The sequence below is a fragment of the Bos indicus genome, chromosome 8 (genome assembly GCF_029378745.1).
Source record: "Bos indicus isolate NIAB-ARS_2022 breed Sahiwal x Tharparkar chromosome 8, NIAB-ARS_B.indTharparkar_mat_pri_1.0, whole genome shotgun sequence".
Taxonomy (NCBI): Eukaryota; Metazoa; Chordata; class Mammalia; order Artiodactyla; family Bovidae; genus Bos; species Bos indicus.
Genome location: NC_091767.1, coordinates 100,789,342 through 100,806,540, shown reverse-complemented (window position 1 = coordinate 100,806,540; position 17,199 = coordinate 100,789,342). Strand labels below are relative to the sequence as shown.

The 17,199-nt window shown below is 39.2% G+C and overlaps 1 protein-coding gene across 5 annotated transcripts in view; it reads left to right on the top strand.

Moving 5' to 3' along the window:
• The window catches only part of ECPAS (Ecm29 proteasome adaptor and scaffold), a 110,025-nt gene that overhangs the window by 15,201 nt on the left and 77,625 nt on the right, over positions 1–17,199 (top strand). For all 5 annotated transcript variants that reach the window (XR_011568196.1, XM_019966715.2, XM_070795274.1 and 2 more), the window contains one exon: positions 10,431–10,561. Coding sequence is in view for 4 of the 5 variants with exons in the window: in XM_019966715.2 (XP_019822274.1) it covers positions 10,431–10,561 (131 nt within the window). In the remaining variant the exon portion in view is untranslated. The remainder of the gene's footprint in view (positions 1–10,430; positions 10,562–17,199) is intronic.

Below are 17,199 nucleotides of genomic sequence, written 5' to 3'. Positions count from 1 at the left end.
GAGAGTTATGCTTTTTCTTTTCAAGGAAATGGCAACCCACCAGTGTTCTTGCCTGGAAAATCCCAAGGACGGGGGAGCCTGGTGGGCTGCTGTCTATTGGGTCACACAGAGTCAGACACGACTGAAGCGACTTAGAAGCAGCAGCTTTTTCTTTTCTTCTTTCTTTTTCATTTTTTAAAATATTTTTTCCTTAAGTGATAATATGAGTGAAAGCCACCTTGTCTAGTTCTGTGAGAAAATAGCATTTCTTCCCTGACTCAGAGGCCAAAGTTATATTTTTTGGAGAGCTACGAAGAATGAGTGATTTATCTGGACAGTTTTATTTCTCAAGGATAATGATATGTTTTCAGAATTATCCGTGACTAATGGTAGATAACACTGAAATGAAGCCCTTAAACTTTTCCTGGGTTATTTCTTTCTTGAGGGTTAGGAGGAAGGAAGATCCTTTCTGTCCCTTTAGCTGGAGAAATTGAAGATAGGTGAATAATAAGAATCAAAGAATTATTCAATGAAAAGTGAATGAATATATTTATTCTTAGTAGATTTTTTTTCCCCTACATGAATATAATAGCTGATATAAGCTAAACTGAAAATTGTTTATTTGGGGATTTAAGAATCTCTGTTTCTGTTATGTTCCCCTCTATACTAAGTGTTTTTTAGAGGCTTTTTTAGGTTTGCAGCAAGACTGACAGGGAGGCACAGAGGTTTCCCATATGCCTCGCCCTGCCCGCCAGATGGCACATCTCTCACCAGGGATGGAGCCACACTGACACATTGTAACTACCCCTCTTCTGAAGTCCACACCGTGGTTGGCTCTCGGTGCTGTGTCCTCAGTGGGTTTGGACAGATGTATAATGATACATATCCATCATTGTAATATCGCAGAGTATTTTCACTGCTCTACAATCCTCTGTGCTTGTCATATTCATCCCTCCTCCCCTCTTCCTCCCTGGCAACTGCTGGTCTTTTTCTGTCTCCTTTTGCAGAACATCATATAGTTAGAATCATAGCATGTAGTGTTTTCAGATCGTCTTCTTTCACATAGTAATATGCCTTTAAGGTTCTTCCATGTCTCTTCATTGTTTGACAGCTCATTTTTGTTGAGTGTTGAGTAATATTTCATTGTCCGTGTGTACCAGTTTATTCATTCACTTGCTGAAGGACCTCTTGGTTGCTTCCAAGCGTTGGCAGTAAGGCTGAACGAATAAAGCTGCTGTAAACGTCCGTGTGCAGGTTTCTCTGTGGACATGTGTTTTCAGCTCCTTTAGGTAAACGCCAAGGACGGCACTTGGCGGATTGTGTGGTAAGAGCGTTTAGTTTCCCAATGGCCGTGTCAGTTTCGTTGCTAACAGTAAATGTTCTTGTTTTTGTTCTCCCATATTCTTTTAAGGTTCCTTTCAAGTTTTAAATTTCTTTATCCTTGAAACATGGATTCTTTAAAAAAAATTTTCTCTGTATGTTATTTTTCCTGAAAGAAATATATTTTTACTGAAGAATATTTGAAAAGTACATGAAAATACAAAGAAAAATTACTGATATATTTTCTTTTTATATAGTATCATAAAACAGTTATTATGGTATGTATGTATATTCTTTTTTAACATAATGAAATATTTCAAGTATGAAGAAAAATATACTGAATAATCTTAGAAACAGTTATGTCCCCACTCATCTTTGTCAGATCTGTACATTTTTTGCTGTTCACTTCAGGTCTTTTATTTTTTAATAAGACTAAACATTACTGATAAGATTCAGACTCCCTATGTTACCCTATACAAATTTTCCTTTTTTTCTCTCCTCTCCCCTTCCCTTCTCTTTCACCTAGGGCTTGTCTTTCCTGTGCAGTGTATATCATAAGCAATACACACACACACACACACACACTGAAAAACTTGACATGAGTGGAATTATAATGTACATATCCTGCAACTTCGGAGAAGGCGATGGCACCCTACTCCAGTACTCTTGCCTGGAAAATCCCATGGATGGAGGAGCCTGGTAGGCTGCAGTCTATGGGGTCGCGAAGAGTCAGACACGACTGAGCGACTTTACTTTCACTTTTCACTTTCTTGCATTGGAGAAGGAAATGGCAACCCACTCCAGTGTTCTTGCCTGGAGAATCCCAGGGACGCAGGAGCCTGGTGGGCTGCCGTCTACGGGGTCTCACAGAGTCGGACACAACTGAAGCAGCAGCAGCAGCAGCATCCTGCAACTTGCTTCCTTTGTTTGATCTTAGTTTTTAAGATATTGTTACGTTGGTCCATGTGACATGTGACTCTTGTGTATTTTCATTGTTATATGAGCCTGCCACATTTGCTTTATCCATTTTCCCGGTAACTGACATTTAGATCTTTTCTGCTCTTTCTTTCATTTACTAACCCCGTGGCAATGAACAGTTTCTTTCTTTTTTTAAAGTTTTTATTTATTCACTTATTTTTGGCTGTGCTGGGTCTTTGTTGCTTTGCACAGGCTTTCTCTAGTTGTGGCAGGCGGGGGATTGTCTTTTGTTGCGGTGCGCCGGCTTCTCGTTGTAGAACATGGGCTCCAGGCACGCAGGCTTCAGTCGTTGAGGTGCATGGGCTTAATTGCCCTGCAGCACGTGAAGCCTTCCTGCACCAGGGATCCAACCCACGTCACGTGGCCTGCGTTGGCAGGTGGATTCTTATCCACTGTGACACCAGTGAAGGCCCGAAGCAGTTTCTTACAGCTGTCCTTGTGCTTGTCTCTCCCCGGGAGTTTTTCTCCAGGACAGTGATACAGAAGTTGTTTTCTGAGGACTGTCTTGCAAATAGGGCACTTGTGGCAGAATGTAAATCAACTCTCACTGTTATTTTATTTAACATTTCTTATGCTGGTGAGACTTTCCCACTGAAGGAAGAAGGGTTACTTCTCTCTTAGAGGGCTGGTGGACTAGTTTGACTAGACTGCTCTAGAGTATATTCCCCTGGAGTAGAGTTGCCAGGTTGAACGGATGTGCCTGTTGAGCTACAGTGGAGACTGCTTAACTAGAGACTTGTTGCTTGGAGATTGTATTGGTGTACACCGCTTGAACAGTAAGCCTCAGTTCCTCTTGGTTGGTTTCCAGTTCTTGCCAACATTTGAAGATTTTTTCTAACGTGAAGTGAAAGTCGATCAGTCGTGTCCAAGTCTTTGCAACCCCATGGACTGTACAGTCCTTGGAATTCTCCAGGCCAGAATCCTGGGGTGGGTAGCCTTTCCCTTCTCCAGGGGATCTTCTCTACCCAGGGATCAAACCCAGGTTTCCCGCATTGAAGGCAGATTCTTTACCAGCTGAGCTACAAGGGAAGCCCATTTTTCTAATGTAAAAGGTGCGAAATTGTATCTCATTATTGTGTTAGGTTTGCGTATTCCTGATCAGTGTGATTGAGGATCTTTTTCTGTGTTGTTAAGTATATGACTCTCATCTCTGAATTGCCTGCTTATGTCCTTTGTCCATTTAAAAAGTTTGAATTAATTTGCTTTTCCTTGATTTGTAGGAGTTTTTAAAGTATGTTCTTTGCTCAAGTTCTTTTCATTTAAAAACATTGTAGCTATTTATAGCTTATTCTTTTACTTTATGGTGTGTTTTATGGTATTTTAAAATCTTAACCTATTAGCCTTTTGTGTTTTGTATTTGAACTTTAGCATTCCCTTTTCAGTTTTCTCTTAAAAGCTTTACAATCTTGCTTCTTACACTTGTGTCATTTATTTACCTGCATGGAATTTTAAATTTTTTTGTTTTTAATACAGGCAAGCAAATTTTTTCCAGTTCTTCCTGTCTAGTCCATTTTTTCTTTCCTTAGTTCTCATGACCTCATACTCAGTTTTCTTCCTGTTTTTGTGTGCTGCCTGTCCTTCCCTTTCTCAGACTCTCCTTCCATCCTTAAATGCTCTTGTCTTGAGCAGTCCGTCTCAGGCCTTTTGTTGTTGTTTTCTCCTGCAGATACCATACATGTGTGCTAAGCATGAGTACCAGCCTCACCTCTTTCTTCTCTACTCTGTACCCATGCCCACCAAGCTCTGGCACACAGTAGGGTTTCGATTCATGCTGGAATGAGTGTGAGTGAACGAGTGACCTCGACAGGGAGTCTGCTTCACAGGGTGAAAGAAGCAGGGTGCTGGGCCTGGGAGGAGGGGAGAATCTGGAGGAGCAGGCAGGAGGCGGCCCATTATAGGTTGACACGTTTGGACTTAGCTTCTTATTCATAGTAATGAGCTTTCTCTGGTGTTGTTTTCTGACCTTTGAATTTGTACATTTTCCCATTGTCACAGATACCACCTGAATCTGGCAAATTCTTATGCCCTTCTGGTGATTCTCTCAAACAGGGCTCCTTGTAGAAGGTGCAGTGTACAGGGATCCTGCCCTATAAAACGCAGCTCATCACGGTAGACAGTTGCATGGGTGGTGGTGTTCAGTTGCTCAGTCGTGTCTGACTCTGTGACCCCCATGGACTGCAGCATGCCAGGCTTCCCTGTCCTTCACTATCTCCTGGAGTTTGATCAAACTCGTGTCCATCGAGTTGGTGATGCCATCCAACCAGCTCATCCTCTGTTCCCCCCTTCTCCTCATAGGTAGGCAAAGGTTTTTAGACTGAACGTCAGAAGACCCCGTTCTAGTTCATACATGGCTGTAATTACCTTTGTGATGTTAGGTGACCTTAAAATTCATGGTGCTTTTGAGTGTTCAACAGTGTTTCAGTCCTCTCTAAGTCGAGTAGAAACCTTTCTTTGTGCGAGTTTCAAAACAAATTTTTCTTCTTGACTTGGGCAGTAGTTACATAGGTGTTTATAATAATTCATTAAATTACACTTAAATCTTGCACACATTTCTAAATGTTTTATTTCACAATGAAGGAGATTTTAAAAACCCACAAAAGACAAGGCTTCTTTACATCCCTCATGAGCCAAAAAAAATTCAAGTTGGATTAAAGACTTGGAAATAGAAAGGAAAATTGTAAGAGCTAGAAGAAAACACAGATAAGTGTGTGTGTGTTGGGGTTGCCAGGACCACCCCAGGCTCCATGACTTACTGGGATTCACAGGACTACGCACTTACTTGTACTCATGGCTAATATTTATTACCATGAAAGGATAAAAAGCAGCAGTCTGGAGGAAGCCAGGTGCATGCTTCTGAGAGTCCTCTCCCAGTTGAGGCACGTGGGACATGAGTAATTCTTCAGCAGTGAGTTAGGAACTCACACAAGTTAAGACAGCACGTGTGAAGTGTTGTCCGCAGGGGAGGTTCATTAGAGACTCATTACTGAAGGCTTTTATTTGGTGCTCTTCACATTGGCACCTTCTGCCTAACACGTTGCAAAATTCCAGATTCTCAGGAGGAAAGCATGTGGGGAGCATACCGCATACTGTTTGCACAAACGGTTCAGACACAGCCAGTCGCTCTTCATCAGCCCTGGCTGTAGTGGGAACCCTCCTGAATCCAAGCTTTCCCGTGGCAGCCAAGGACTGGCCTTGACTGACAAAACCCCGTAAGGAGAGCAGTGTCAGGCCCGCTGTGTTAACTCTTTCCTGTAGAATATAGTATTTTTATAATCTTAGGGTTAAAAAGGTATTTCTAAGCATGGCTAGAAACTCAGAAGCCATAAAATGAAGGAATGGTACATTGATATTTGAAAAACTTAGATACAATAAGAAAAAAGTCACTAGGCATACTGGGAAAAAAGCATTTTAATTTATGGGGGAACAGGCAGAAATGTTTTCAATATTATATAGAAGCTTTTAGAACTTAGCAGGTCAAAAGAATAAGATAATTCACTGAAGAAGATATTTCAAATGACCAATAAATATTTAAAAAGATACTTTACCTCAGTAGTAAAATATATATGAAACAATAATGTGGTTCTTTCTCATCTATCATATTCAACTAAGGTGGATTACTTACAATCTTGGTAAGATTGATTAGATTACTCAGTATAGACAGGAATACAGGGAAATTGGTATTTACGTGTACTGCTAGTGGTATGCTATGCTATGCTAAGTCACTTCAGTCGTGTCCGACTCTGTGCGACCCCATAAACGGCAGCCCACCAGGCTCCCCCGTCCCTGGGATTCTCCAGGCAAGAACACTGGTGTGGGTTGCCAATTCCTTCTCCAGCACATGAAAGTGAAAAGTGAAAGTGAAGTTGCTCAGTCGTGGCCAACTCCTAGTGACCCCATGGACTGCAGCCTACCAGGCTCCTCCGTCCATGGGATTTTCCAGGCAAAAGTACTGGATTGGGGTGCCATTGCCTTCTCCGGCTAGTGGTATAAAGGATCATAACCTTTTGAAGGGCATTTTTCAAAACTCTCTTCAACTTGACACTCCTACACTTCGCCTTAGTAGTCCCCTTTCTAGGGTTTTAGCTTACAGAAACCCATCCAAGCGCACAGATACACAGGGATAAAGATGGTCTTTGGAGCATTGCTTGTGGTTCTGTAATCTGGTAATAGCACACATAGCTGAATAAAATCATTCTTCCTCTAAAGTTGCTATTATCAATTAGATCTTTACTTAGTGTCGAGTGACTGAACTGGACTGATGGAAAGATACTTAAAATTTTATACATATCTCAAGTTTTTTTTTTTTTTTTAGTGTAACTCTTGATATTAAAACCTGACCTGAATGGATGTGAGGTTCTTTATAATTGACTATCCCACATAGTAAGACATATCCATATGTCTTGCTGCAGAAATCTGAATGTATCTAATTATATGAACTGCCCTAGAACACACAATGTGCTTAGGGTTATTTGAAATACAAAGCATATACACTTTATTTTAATTAAAAAAATCTGAAAAGTCCTGAGACGTGCATTACTCCGTATGTTTGTGTTAATTAAAAGGAAAAAAAAGGCAGATTGTAAAATGGTATATGTTATATTCCAGTTTTTACGTTAAAATAATGTTAGTGTATGAACAGGAAAAAACAATAGTTCAGAAGATATTCCCCACATTGAACAGTGATGATCTGAGGGTATGGTGATGTCTTTAATGTACTCGTAAGTGAAATTAAGTCCGTATGGGTTTGAATAAGAGGAATAACATCACCGTTGATGAAACTTGCTCTTGCCTCTAGAATAACGTCTGTCATACCCCAGATGCTTTGGTGATGACCTGGAGGATCTCAATTCAAGGGTGAACTTGAACGTTAGATTCCTCTTGAATTTTCAGAATGTGTGGTTACACTTCTTGTTTCTGAATAGGCGCGTCTGGGGTGAGAGGCCCGCGGACTGTCACTTTCACGGGGCTCGGTGTCCAGGGTTGAGGTTCAGGTTCTCCTCCTCTTGTGCCTCTGACAACAGGATTCAGCCACCATCCTGTTGCCAAATGTTTCCCCCTTTTTTGTTGACTTTGTAGGCTGGAAAGGTCAGTGGCCGATTATATCTGCATTTTTATTTACATTTCTTTTCATAAAGTTGAACACAATTGATGGTTTGTTGAAAGTGCCGCTGTTACTCAGAATGATGCAGCAGTGTGACACTGACCTTCCCAAAGGGTGTGGAGGCATTGCCTGTTCCCTAAGGGTGCTCGACTTCTCTGACAGGGACCCCCATGTGATGTCTGATGCCCTCTCTTTCCATTCCCACATTCCCATCATCCGCAATTTTACTATGTTGGGATGTTATCTTTTCCTTTCTAGTGAGGGACAAAGTGTTCAGTGCTCTGCTGGGCATACAGGAGCAGCACTCAGATGATTGTATGAAAAATGGAAGGGACCAGATGTCACTTGATTTTTTTTTTTTTTTTTTAAGCCTTTGGCATAGGTTCTGCAGATCAATTTCTTATGAGGAATCTAGCCCTGTCTTCTTCTACCAAACAATTTTAAGTTTCTGTAGCTAAAATCTGTAGTTTCCACTGCCTGAGATCTCTGAGGCGCTGAGGCAGGGCGGAGACGCTTTATCTCTAACTTCCACAGATACTGTGGATTGAATCCATTGTTCTTAAAAGCTACTTTTACAGCAGTGTTTCAACTGCTAGCAAATCGAAGCCTTTGGTCTGCTAATCTCAGAGTCAGCATGTGCGCCTCCCCTCCATTCCTTCCTTTACTATTTTAAAAGCTGAACTTGAGACTTTATTTGGATTTCACCAGTTTTTCCACTAATGTCCTCTTTCTGTTCTGGGATCCAGTCCAGTTTGCCACACTGCATTTAGCTGTCACGTCTCCCCAGACTCCTCTGGTCTGTGACAGTTTCTTAGTCTTTCTGTTCCACGATCTTGAAAATCTTGGGCAGTACTGGCCATGTATCCTGTAGGATGTATTTTGACTTGGTGTTGGTTTGTTTGTGTTACCCCATGTCTAGATGGAGGTCGTGAGTTTTCGGAAGGAATACCCCAGAGGTGAAATGCCCTTCTTGTCACATTTGGGAGCCTGATACCTGCCATGGCATCACCTGGTTAAAACAGTGTTTATCCAGTTGTACCACTGTGAAGTTAACGTCTTCCTCATTCTCTCTTCTATTCTTTGGAAGCAAGTCGCTAAATCTGGTCTACCCTACAGGGGTGATGGATAGAGGCAGGAATTAAGGTCTATCTCCTGTAGGGGAAAGTATCTACACATATATTCATTGAAATTCTGTAAGAATTTCTGTAAGACTTGTCTCTTTTCCTCCATGCATTTAACCATTCAATCATTTATTTATATCACTGGGTCATGTAGATTTCTTTTATACTTTGGGTTAGAATCCAATACTGTGTTATTAGTTCCTCAATTTGTTCCAGCCTTGACTGTGATGGAGCTCTTTCAGGGTGGTTCTTGCATCCTTTTGACTCCTTCCAGGCCCCCTTTCCTATCTGGCCCCCTTTCTTTTCTGCAGGATGCTTCAGGTCCACCTGGTTTTTTCCTCACCCTGGCCCTAGAGTCAGGCTCCTTTGCCTGGAGAATGTTTTTAAAGACTAAGATCTGGGTACTGGGTGTGCTTGTTGCTACTCGATTGTGCCAGGTTGTCATTGCCTCTAGGCTCCCCATGGAGATACATATCTACATATCTATATTTATGTATCTATATCTTTATGTGTATGTGCATGCATATATATATATGTCTTTCTCTGAAAATTATTATGGAAATTTCAAGTATACACTAAAGCACAAACTCTCAGTAGCTATCCCATAGCTTATACAGTTATCAACTAATGACCAATCTTGGTGTCATTTATATGGCTTCTCCCTGTAGCTCACCCCAGCATCCCCAATTATTTATTTATTTTAAAATGAGGACTTGAATGAAGCCATGACGATTTGTATTTATTTTTACTTTTTGAAATGATTATATGTATTTAAGGTGTTCAGCATGATAATTTGATATACATATACATAATGAAACGAATAGTTCAGTCAAGCCAATTAAAATATCTGTCTCACAGTCGCCTTCTTTTTTTGGTGAGGTGAGCATCTGAAATTCACCCTTTGAGCAGATTTCCAGCACATCCTTGATTATTTGGTGTAAATCTAAGTTGCTTTGTTATTTCATTTGTAGATATTTCAGTCTTTATCTCTGGAAGGAAAGAACTCTTTTAAATTTTTAAAATTTTTAAATAACTCTTAAAGTTGAAGTATAGTAGATTCAGTAGAAAGTATGAAAATATAGAGCTTGTGACTTTTTATAATATATATCTTTGTAATCACCACTCAGAATGTGAGATGCAGGACATTTCCAGCCCCTTAGAAGGCTCCCTAATCACTACTGATCATTTTTATAAGAACCTCTAAAAAAATAAACATAACCACAATACGATGATAACATCTAAAAAATGAACACTAATTAACAAAAGTCAAATATCCAGTCATTTGCCATTGGTAAATTCCCCTTTCCCCTCTCCCCTCCCCTGCAGTGTACTGACTGAACAGATGTAAACTTTGAGTGTGTTAGTTATTTATCCTGTAGTTTATCACAGACTGGGTTTTGCTGAAAGCATCCCTATGATGTTAAGATGTTTCTCAGTGGCTTTCTTGGTGGAAATTTATCTTTCACAGGCTGGTTGGCTAATTCTAGTAGTAGTGGGCAGTGATTCTGTCTTTGCAGAAATTTCATTAGTAAGATGGTTTCACCAAAGATCTATTACCCCTGGTATCTGATTAAAGTTCTCCTCCCTGGCTCTCTTATCTAGAAGATTTCTTAAAAACTTTTGTATCTTTTCTGGTATCCATATCCTCTAGAAACACTGAATAGTTTTGTTAAGTAGGAGAGAAATTTAGCCTTGTTTTCTTCCCTTTTAGAGTTTAAATGACCAGGACAGTTCTAAGACAATATAATTAGCTAGTAAACTTTTTTAGTGTTGTTTCACAACGGGGCCAAAATCATCCATATCCAGGGCTAGCTATGGTTAAAGTTCTGACTAAAGGATCTGCATATAGAAAAAAGGATTAAGCAAGAAAAGTGATTAGTCTCAGTCCTGTATGATTTGCTAAGTTTTCCTTTTTTCTTTTTATGTTATAGATCAGCTTGAACGAGTCTTTTTACGACTTGGACATGCTGAAACAGATGAGCAGTTACAGAATATCATATCTAAATTCCTTCCTCCTGTTTTGCTCAAGCTGTCCAGCACCCAAGAAGGCGTGCGCAAAAAGGTAAGCATGCTGGGACTGTTGTGGGGAGTTAAATGGGGGAGTACATGGGTGTATTTTATGAAGTGGGTTTTCTGTTCCCATTATTGAAATCTAGCTTCATGAACCCAGTTAAGGCCTTTGACAAATGGACAGTAAGTCCATAACCTCCTTCCATGGTTTCAGAGTACCTTTTGAATGCTTAGTACAGCTACTTTTAGCTCCAGCTGTAAACTTGGCATCAGTGCTAGATGATAATAGTTGACATAATTGTTCTGGAATGTATGGAGGCCTGATCTAAAATCCATGCTCTTGAGTCCAGTATGAAAAGTGGTGGTTGTTCAGTTGCTAAGTTGTGTCCAACTCTGTGACCACGTGAACTGCAACATGCTAGCCTCCTCTGTTTTTCACTATCTCCTGGAGTTTGTTCAAATTCATGTCCGTTGAGTTGGTGATGTTTCTAACCATCTTATCCTCTGCTGCCCCCGCTTCTCCTTTTGCCTTCAGTCTTTCCCAGTATCAGGGTCTTTTCCAGTGAGTCAGCTCTTTGCATCAGGGGTGCAAAAATCTTCTTTAATCATTGGCTATGAATATGAGCTTAATTTAAAGGGATTACTGAGGCACCAGGGATTCCCTGGAGAAGGGAATGGCAACCCACTCCAGTATTCTTGCCTGGAGAATCCCATGGACAGAGGATTCAGGTGGGCTACAGTCCATGGGGTCACAAAGAGTCAGATATAACTGAGCAGCTAAGCATGACAATGAATATGAACTTAATTTAAGGTAAGCAAAAGAGATGTTTTTAAAAGCAAGGCAGTCTTGCATAGCTCCTGTTTTAGGATTTTTGTAAAGAACTATACTAAAAGTTGCATAACCGTGACATCAAGATGTTCTTTTTTAACCTAATGTTCTACAGGGAACATTTGACCTCTTCAGTTTAAAATAGTTCATTAGTCTTCCCGTGTATTTATACTAGACTTTCGGGTTTTTGAGCTATCATCAGATTTCATCCCTTGGGCCACTCTAATTGATTGGCAATGACCTTCCTGGAGGTCTGCCCTGAGAGGGATTTTGAGGCCTGGTTTGAATTCAGTGGAGAAATAGTATCTTTCAGAATGTCTGTTATGTTTACAGGAAGGAATAGGACATTCTTGTCATACATTAATATTTGACGTGCCTGTTGTTAATGACTGCTTTGCTGAGATAGATATGTGTTTATGTCATTTTCCTATTTAAAACTCTGCTATGGCCTTTTCTTACCCTCAGAATAGCAAGGAATAAAAGGCCTTCATGCGTTGGTTTCTGTTTCTTTATTTAGTCTCATCATTCATTTGGCAAATATTTGCTGAGTACCTTTTATATGCCAGATGTTAGGAATACCTCGGTGAAGGAAAGAAACGTCTAGTTAGGGAGACCATTATTAAACCATCAGGCAAATAGTATAGAGTTAAAATTGCAGTCAGTGCTAAGATGGAAAAGGATCCGATGAAAGAATGTATTTGGGGACTTGATTTAAGTTAAATGTAGGGTGTAAGGGAGGCCTCTGTGATGTGTAGGAAATAGCCAGGCAGAGAAATGGGAGACCAGTAAGGGCAGAGAAGGCCCTGTGCAGAGATTTTGAGCTGGAACTGAGTGTAAGGCCGGCAGGGAGCTGAAGAGGGCCACAGTGCCGCACCCAGCGCATCAGAGGAAGGGGGATGGGAGGTCAGGCGTGGGGAGTCCGTGGCAGTTTGCCAAGGCTGTTGGTGACGGTGACACCATCACTCTGGCTGTGGCGTGGACAGAGACTTGCAGTGGAGACCAGGAGAGGAAATAGGAGGAAGTTTTTGCATTAGTCTAAGTTTCTAGGCTGAGTGTTTTCAGTAAGGTTTTTTTTTTTTTTTTTTAACTTATTTACTTAGGATTTTTGCATTTCCTTGTGTTTTTATCTTTTATGGAAAATCATTTATCTCTAACCATCTATACATTTGGTTGTATATTATTCACCTCTATCATACTATTTCTCTTAATATTCTGTAACCATTCAAGTGGAGAAATTCCATTCTTGTTTCTACTTTTTTTGTTACTACCAAACTTTTTTTTTTTTTAAGGCTAGAGAACACCTTTTAAAAAGAATTTGCATTCTTTTTAAAAAATGTACTGTTTATTTATTTGACTGCATCACATCTTCATTGGCATCGTGCAGGATCCTTCGTTGTGGCGCACAGACCCTTTCGTTGTGGCGCGCAGGCTCAGCGCCGCGACAGGCTGTCTCTCGTTGTGGTACCCGAGCCTAGTTGCTCTGTGGGATGCGGGATCTTCGTTCCCCAACCAGGAATTGAACCCTTGTCCTCTGCATTGTAGGGCAGATTTTTAACCAAGGACTACCAGGAGAGTCTCAAAGTCTTCTGTTTGTATTCTAATTATTCCTTTTTTTGTTTTCCTTTAGTATATTTTTCTCACATACGATTTCAGTTTATATAGTAATGATAAAGGTTATTATGTGCCAGGAAAAGTGCTAATAACTTAAATCCTCACAAGATTACGTGAGGTATAAATATAATTTTCATTTTATAGACGAAATTGAGACTTGGATGATTGTCATTTGTTTAAGGTCAGAGTAAAAAAAAAAAAAAGAAACAGAACCAAAAACAGGTTTAGCTGAGGATTTCTTTTTGATTACTGTTTTGGTTGTACTCCTTGGGCTTCCCTGGTAGCTAAGCTGGTAAAGAATTTGCGTGCAATGCAGGAGACCCCAGTTCGATTCCTGGGTAGAGAAGATCCCCTGGAGATGGGAATAGGCTACCCACTCCAGTTTTCTTGGGCTTCCCTTGTGGCTCAGATGATAAAGAATCCATCTGCCTGCTTTGCGGGAGATCTGGGTTTGATCCCTGGGTTGGGAAGATCCCCTGGAGAAGGGAAAGACTACCTACTCCAGTATTCTGGCCTGGAGAATTTCATGACCAGAGTAGCCTGACTGGCTGTAGCATGGGTCGCAAGAGTCAGACACAACTGAGCGACTTTCACTTTCACTTATACTCCATTGTTATACTGAGGGGCAGTATTAGGTTATTTTAATTTTGACTTAATAATTATAAGAATATTGTTTTTAGTCTCAAAATTTTGTAAAATTTGCATGGTTTTATTGCATTGTGATTGGAAACCACAGTGAGCAAATGCTCTAATCTTTTAAAGTATATAATTTCTGATGTTCATAAAAACTATTCATAAAATTGAGAAAAATAGTTCCTTTGTGTGGAATATGGGAGCTCCGTGTGTGGAGAGGCCACTCAACACTGTGCTCTCATTTCTCAAGAAGCCTGTCTTCTGGTCCTGTTGTAAACTGATAGTGAATTATAGTCTCCTACTACTGTTGTAAATATTCTGATTTTCTTTTTAATAATTTCACCTGGATGCCTTTTGGTGCACAAATTGAAGATCTTGTCTTTTTTAGTAATTTATAATATGTTACATACTTTTCTTATCTTTTAAATCCCACTTAAGATTTTTTTTTAACCCCAATATCTCTCATCTGAGATTAGTATTGTAACCAGTGTTTTCCTTCCATGTAGGTTTGATTGGTGAATCTTTGGCTCAGCTAACCAGTTTAACTTTATTTACTTTGGCTGCATCTCTTCATCAGTATAATTGACATGTCACTTTCTTTCTTGTTTTTTTTTTTGAGGTTTGGATTGAGGGCATTTTACGTCGGTTACTCTGGTTATTCACCTTGTTGATCCGTTCTCAGTCTCTCCATCCCTCCCTCTTCTCCTTCCTCACCGTCTCATCCTGCCACACATTTCCTGTGTAGGCCTTTGATCACCTGTATTCTGTTTGAATATAATGATTAATCAAGCCAATCTATCCACCTTCTTAACATTTCAGTCATTATTTGTATCTGAGTAAACAAAATGTTTTACTCAGTTACCAGCAAATACATTATTTTATCTTAATCAGATTTCTTCCCTCTCCCTCTACCCTTCTATTCCTTACTTCTTTAGAAAGCACTGAGGATCTGGTGAGCTGTTTTGTGGTTGGATTCTGTCTGAAACTTTGAATCACTTAACTGTTGTTAGAATTCCAGGCAATATCTAAGCAATATCTGCCTTTTTTCTTCAGTTTACTTTTTACATTAGTTCTCTTATTGTTTCCCCACTCCTCACTGTGTATTCTCCAAGATATTTGTCAATAAAAATGTGTATGTTAAAGATCTTTTCCAAAGAAGGCATAGCTTCTTCTTTGTTTTTCAAGCTGTAGAATTCAGGAAAAAATATTTCATTTTTATATTTCATTGTGTAGCATGTCAGGTTTTAGAAACATGCTAATTTGAAAAAGGACCTTTGGAGCTTTTTCCCTAGAAGTTTGCCTTTGATTTTCTTCTCATATTCCAAATAATGCTGACTTTGATCTATTGGTGAATTTTTCTAACCTTTTTACAAAAAGCTTGAAGGAAATATGTGAACATGTATTTACTTTGAGTGATGAGTAGTACAGGTGAGTTTTTGAAAACAACTTTGAATCCTGTGGAATATTATGCAGCTATTAACAAAGAATGAGTAAGGTCGAAATTAAGAAGCTTATATATTTTTAACTGGAAACAAAGTGGACTCTATGCTGATGTTAATGATATGTAGCTCATTTTTGTAAAAAGTAAAGATGTAAAATCTAAAGATGTAAATATGTTTGTAGAAGTTTATGTGACTGCAGAGAGAGATGTGAGGAAGAACACTAGACTGTTAACACTGGTGTCTTTGAGTGGCTGTGAATGGGCTAGGGAATAGGGATGATTACAGCTTTTTTCGATTTATTGTAATAAATGGGTTTTTCTATTATAATTTTTAAAAGCTGCAAAATAGAATAAAGTATACTGTGAACTTTGTTTTATATTATAAAATACCGATTTTATTTGCTTTTTTTTCATATCATTTCTGTTGATAAAGAGGTTTTGCTGTTAAGTGAGTGTGAAAACTTCTGGCCTAAGGGAAAAGAGATTTAAGAGCTGAGATACCTGTTTACATTCTAAGCAGTGTGCTAGACTCTGACATATCTTTTCATTTAATCCTCACAATGGCCTGTGAAGTGTTATCATTTGATTTCTGCGAATGAGGAAAAGTGGTTCTGAAAAAGATAATAATGCAAAGCATTAAGTGCCTATGTGATCATTGTCTCTCAGTTCATTACAACTTACTTAACGGCTCTGCAGGGTATAGATGCTCATGTTTTTCACATTTCATTGAGGAAAAAGCTGAGGCTCAGGGAAGCTAAATAATTAGCTTTGTGGCACATGGGATTTTATACCTGAGAGATGATCCCAAACTAAGTAATTTCTGCCAGGCTTTGCCTCCACTTGATGGCAAACATGTTCATTCTTTCTCTTACGTATGAAAGTGAATCAGTACATGAAGGGTCAGTGAATGAAAGTTGGGGGTGAGAGAATGACTGAGAGCAGTAACATAATTTGCCTGCATGTTGTTTTGACTCCGGGCTTCCCTAGTGGCTCAGCTGGTAAAGAATCTGCCTTCAGTGCGAGAGACCTGGGTTTGATCCCTGGGTTGGGAAGATCCCCTGGAGAAGGAAAAGGCTACCCACTCCAGTATTGTGACCTGGAGAATTCCATGCACTGTATAGTCCATGGAGTTGCAAACAGTCAGAGACGACTGAGCGACTTTCACTTTAACACCAGGTGGTGGAGGCTTGATGTATGTTTCCCTTTTATTTGTTTTGAAGTATTAGATACTTGGTCAGATTTTTAATTATTTTGAAATATGGCTATTTGGTCAGACTTCATGATATGTACAGTCCTATGCTAATACTAATAGTTTTTGCAAATAGAACCGATATAATAATTAGACTTTTGATTATTATGTAATTGTTAATAAAGGATATAGATATTTGTCACAAATCTAGAATTCAGTTATAAACATTAGACCTCTTTTTTAATCATAAAAATAAGACTCATATAAAAGCAGAGTATTTTTTAGTAAAAAGCTTGTGTGTAAATAGTTTGAGCATGTAAAGTTTTATCATCAATAAAACTAGGAGTTAGTTCCCGACCAGGGATTGGATTTGGGCCATCTCAGTGAAAACTCCTAGTGAATTCCCCAGCAGGGAATTCACAGAGAAATAAGTTTTAGATTTCTACTGTCATATCATTAGAGTACATTTCCAGTTTTAAGGAAAATGAGATATGTTACATAGAATTCTAGTTTACATAAAATTAAAATTAGAACTGACCACTGCTGGTGGGAGTGTCAATTAGTATAACCACTTTGGAAAACTGTTTGGAAATATTCTAAGGTTTATCATATGTATACTTCATGACCAGGCATTTCCAGTCCTGGGTTTATATACAATAAAAATGTATATACGTGTGCACCAAAAGACATAACTAAGAATGTTGATAGTAATTATTCCTAATGGTCCAAACTGGAAATAATCTAATATATATCATGATGGAGGAGAATGGATAAATTCTTGTTTTCTTCCTAATAGAGCAGTGAAAGTCAGCCATTACTGTGAGCAACAACATGGATGAATATCAGATATAATACAGAATGAAAACACATGAGTTCATCCTGTTTTGTGTATATAAATTTAAATCTGGTATTAGAAGTCAGGAAGAGGCATTAGTGAGTTGGGTGCAGGAACTTTGTACTTCTGGTGTTGCAAAAATGTGTTTCCAA